The 5,000-nt window shown below is 43.0% G+C and overlaps 1 protein-coding gene across 1 annotated transcript in view; it reads right to left on the minus strand.

The window, feature by feature from the left end:
• LOC134441550 (meiosis inhibitor protein 1-like) overlaps positions 1 to 5,000 on the minus strand; it is a 122,064-nt gene that overhangs the window by 4,133 nt on the left and 112,931 nt on the right. Inside the window, exons 28-29 of the mRNA XM_063191912.1 lie at positions 4,601 to 4,707; positions 150 to 281 (exon numbers count right to left, since the gene is read on the minus strand). Of these exons, the coding sequence (XP_063047982.1) occupies positions 150 to 281; positions 4,601 to 4,707 (239 nt within the window). The remainder of the gene's footprint in view (positions 1 to 149; positions 282 to 4,600; positions 4,708 to 5,000) is intronic.

The following is a 5,000-nucleotide window of genomic DNA, read 5'->3' on the forward strand; positions in this document are numbered from 1 at the left end:
TGTGAGTAGCTGGTGTAGTGTGTGTGCGGTGCTGGGTGTGTGTGTGTGTGTGTGTGTGTGTGTGTGCTACCTGTGTGAGTAGCCGGTGTAGTGTGTGTGCGGTGCTGGGAGTGTGTGTGTGTGTGTGTGTGTGTGTGTGTGTGTACTACCTGTGTGAGTAGTTGGTGTAGTGTGTGTACGGTGCTGGGTGTCAGCTGGTCCGCTCCTCTCTTCTCCGCCGCACTCAGCACCTGCTCCAGCTCCGGATCCCACTGCACCACCCCACTGCCAGTCTGCAGCAGCTACACACACACACACACACACACACACACACACACACACACACACACACACACACACACACACACAGAGGCACAGAACACGCACGCACGCACGCACACACACACACACACACACACACACACACACACACAGACAGAGGCACAGAACATGCACGCACGCACGCACACACACACACACACACACACGCACACGCACACAAAAAATGCTCTAATTCAAAATATGTAGAGACACACATGGCAACTAGGGCGGTAATGATATTGTATCGAATCAAGAAATCGTGACAAGAAGAATCACGATACCAAAGATTCTAAGTATAGAGATATGCCAACATAATAGGTTTCTATGGGCACCTAACATGACCAGATTCCGGTCTGCCTAAAGGGGCGTGTCTTAATGCTCCTAGCATTGAATAGAACAGTCCTCAGGTCTGCCTAGGTCTGCCTAAAGGGGGATTTCCCCCCCAATAATAGAACCCGGAAACAATGGGCCAATGGAACCTCTCTCTCTCTACTCTCTCTGACGATACTGTATTGTGATACAAGAAGGCAGTATCGTGATGTGCCCTTTTAAAGTTCTTTCACTATTCAGTCTAGAAAACAACAGAATATGGTGTAATGTGAATCAATATCATTATTATTTTTAAACCTTTAAACAAAATGTGCCTTTTATTAGTAACTTATTCTACCTATAAAAAAATCATCAAAAAGATACATAGTGGGGTGTATGGAACCATAGGGCAAAAATTGTGACGAACCGAATCGTAAGCAGAGTGTATCGTTACAACCCTAAACAAAACAACTATGGTGAGGTGAAGCATACAAGATGCAAGAAACATACTGGAGACAGAGACAGAGACAGAGACACAGAGAGACAGGGGGGAGGCAGGGACACATACAGACATAGACAGAAACACGCTGCACAAAACACGATATGTTTTTTTTCTTCCCTGCACTACCCGAATTTCAAAAGCTTCAGACAAGCAGAGATCAGAGTGTGCAGACTGTCTCATGCTGCTTGAGAGGCAAGAGTTTTCTCAGAGACTTCAAAGCCTCGCTCAAGACTTCTTGTAATGTACAGATTTAGCTTTGGATATTTCATCTTCCCAGACATATCGCTCACCCTCAAGTTCACCGGAATCAGTTTGTGCAGTAAAAAAAAAATCTTTCATGTTTTCACGAAATGTATCGCATTTGTATGACTATTTAGGTATGCATATCTGCGTTGATGTGTACGTATGATGTGTGCACTGATGTGTGTGCATGAGTGTGAGTGTATATACCTGTATGGCATAGCGTGGGTGGCGTGGGGTGGTGATGGGGGGCTAGAAGAGTTATGTACCGTAGCTAAAGCATACTATATACGTAAATGTGCATGGATTTAAGTAAGGTATGTGTCACTGTATGTGTTTTTTAACTTTGTGTACACCGGACATATGCATATAAAGCTGCTTTATATATATGTTTAGTATGTTTGCATGTACACAAGTCTGCCTGTTTGTGCATGTGTTATCATATTTTTTTAGCATGTGAGTACATACTACACGCGTGTGTGTGCGTGCGTGTGCGTCAGTGTTAATTTTGTCAGCTTTTTTAAATTTAGTCTTAGTCTTAGTCACAATGACGAAAATCAATTTTAGTCTTAGTCAAATTTAGTCATTGCCTTTACAATTTAGTCTTAGTCTTCGTCTAAATGACGAAAATTAATTTTAGTCTTAGTCAAATTTTAGTCATTTTAGTCAACATTTCACATTTTCGTCATTTTAGTCAAATTATTACACAAATTATTACTAGATAGCCAAGTGCAGCAAATATTCACATTGTTACTAGCTTATTTTCCACCAAAACCCAAATCAGTCCTGTAAAAGTAATTTCAACAGCATAGAGCAAAGGAGCATTAGACACACACACACTTCCAGGTGCAGGTTGCGCTCTCTCTCTCTCTCTCTCTCTCTCTCTCTCTCTCTCGTGCATTAGAAGCTGCTGCGTATTATTTGCTTTTGAATTTGATCACGTAGGCTACAAGCTCTTCTTCACCTGACCGCATGACTCATAGCCTGCAGATTGCAGGCAGTGGGAAGACCAGACATCCCAATGAAGTCCAAGAAGTTTCTCTGATATTTGATAGTGGCTCCCCGATGGCCGCGAGTCAGATAAAATATTCCTGATTTTAGACTATGCAAGTTCGCGTTATTTTGATTGATAATGCGGGGCAGAGAAAGATAATGGCTCGTGCATCATTCCTGGAATACTTCAAATAGATTACGCGCACTTCGTAGGACGCCCTGCAAAAGTCCTGGGGGAAAAGTAGGCAGTTGTTCTATGCAGACTGGACGACAGAAAGGACATTGACAAACAATGATTGAACACTACTGCCGTTTTGTTTGTCGGGATGTCGAGGGTCGATAAGCATCTCCAAGTTTAAGCAATGAGTTTTTAGAACTTGGGATGTCTGGGAGACGCTATTGTAATACGCATCGCATGGAAGGGATGTCGACAGCCTTGGGTCTTTTAGCGTTGCCTTCGACGGGAACAAGTTTAAATTCTCCGCACTTTAAACCCTGATTGCCCACACATTGATTCTTATCAAAACTACAGTAGCCGTGCCTCTGTTTAGACTACTTAAACAACTTTTCCCCTGTAGCGCGCGCATCCCTTAAACGTCTCCCGGTGTGTCTGATCTAAATAAATGCATGAATCCGATCTTCATGATTTGCTTGCAAACTGCCTATTCATACGGTTAAACAACCAATATAGCAAACATTACAAAAGAACAGACAACGGACGTCGGCGTATGCGTAAGTGGAAAAGAGAAGAGAGGAAGCTCGACGAGGTTTAAAATGACAGTGTAAAATAGCCATTGGTTCTTGGTTGTGCATTTTTAAAGATGAGAAGGTAGAAACTGCCATTTGGATGTTTAAAATTTTAATTTAACACATCACAGCTTAAAACAGCATTCCTGCTTGCTTGCTCGCATCCTGTCTCTCTCCTGTTTGTCAGCACAGAGCTTTTAACTAGGCAGGTGTGGGTGTGGCCACAATCAATTAAGCAATCAGCTACCCCACCTGCAAGCAATCTCCACATACACACTGAGGTGAAATGAGCAAGCAAGTAAAAACTCAAACAGCCTTACAAAGAATACATAATGTCAAAAGAAAACACTTTTAAAAAGACATTTCAAACAACATTCAAAAATGTGTACAAGCAACTAGGTACCTGCATGTTTTTAACTGGTGAATATCACCATATTCACAGACAGCATCAGAGGAAGATTGGCGTGAGTGACGATAGCACTATTATCATGACTGCACAAACACACACGTCTTCGTTATGGACAAAATGGTTGTTGAACATGTTTCAAAATTAGCACTTGCCTCAACGTCGGCTCTTTCTTTTTGTCTTTCTGGGAAACATTTTAGGGCCTAAACTCAACTGAACAGGACTCACTGAACTAGGCTACTACTGATTGAGCCGCACCAGGGCCAGGCACTGCCTGCAGAGACAAACAGGGCAACAGCACGTAATCTTCTATGAAGTTCAAGAAACAATAACAATTACAAATTCATTTTAAACAATTACATTTTTAATGTCCATTCGTCCATGACTTGTAAATTTCGTCTCGTCTTAGTCTCCTTAACGAAAATCAATTTTTATTTTCGTCATATTTTTATGTTCTGGAAGCAATTTTTGTGCGTCATCGTCACGGGAAAAAGGGGCATTAAACAAAATATTTTCGTCATCGTCCTGGTTGATGAAATGAACACTGGTGTGCGTGTGTGTGTTTTATTTTTTAATCTTTTTGAGGACACAAAAAGCCAAAAAATTTTACTCTTTATAGGCTTCAAACCTATAATAAGACGTAATAAACTAATCTTGAATCTTGAATCTTGTGTGTGTGCGTGTATTCAATTCTTTATTTATATCAGACACAAGTGCATGATCCATATCAAAGTGATAAAAATTGTGTGTGTGTGTGTGTGTGTGTGTTATGCGTGTGTTGTGCATCTGACCAGTACCAGTGTGAGCAGGGTGAGTGTGGCTGGATGCAGCAGCAGGCTGTCCCCTGTGTGTGTGTGTGTGTGTGTGTGTGTGTGTGTGTGTGTGTGTGTGTGTGTGTGTGTGTGTGTGTGTGTGTGTGTGTGTGTGTGTGTGTGTGTGTGTGTGTGTGTGTTACCAGTGTGAGCAGGGTGAGTGTGGCTGGGTGCAGCAGCAGGCTGTCCCCTGTGTGTGTGTGTGTGTGTGTGTGTGTGTGTGTGTGTGTGTGTGTGTGTGTGTGTGTGTGTGTGTGTGTGTGTGTGTGTGTGTGTGTGTGTGTGTGTTACCAGTGTGAGCAGGGTGAGTGTGGCTGGGTGTAGCAGCAGGCTGTCCCCTGAGCTGAGCAGCGAGTAGAGCAGGAAGCGACTCCAGGGCTGAGAGGACACATGCAGCGCTGCACAGCACACAAGACACAACAAGGCACTTAGCAAGGCACACACACACACACACACATACACACACACAAACACACACACACACACACACACCCCAAAGTCTTTTTCAACTGATTGATGGTATGATCATTAATTGTCATTTTCAAGTGTGTTGCTGCTCCATCGCTGTTAACACTGTCTGTACCGCCTCAGATAGCCCGTGGTCAAACGTATCAAATCAGCTCCAGTGGATGGCGGGTGACGTAATGTCAGCTATATCTAAAGCTTTTTGTGAGGTCGCTAACAGCTCTAT

The sequence above is a fragment of the Engraulis encrasicolus genome, chromosome 2 (assembly GCF_034702125.1).
Source record: "Engraulis encrasicolus isolate BLACKSEA-1 chromosome 2, IST_EnEncr_1.0, whole genome shotgun sequence".
Lineage (NCBI taxonomy): Eukaryota > Metazoa > Chordata > Actinopteri > Clupeiformes > Engraulidae > Engraulis > Engraulis encrasicolus.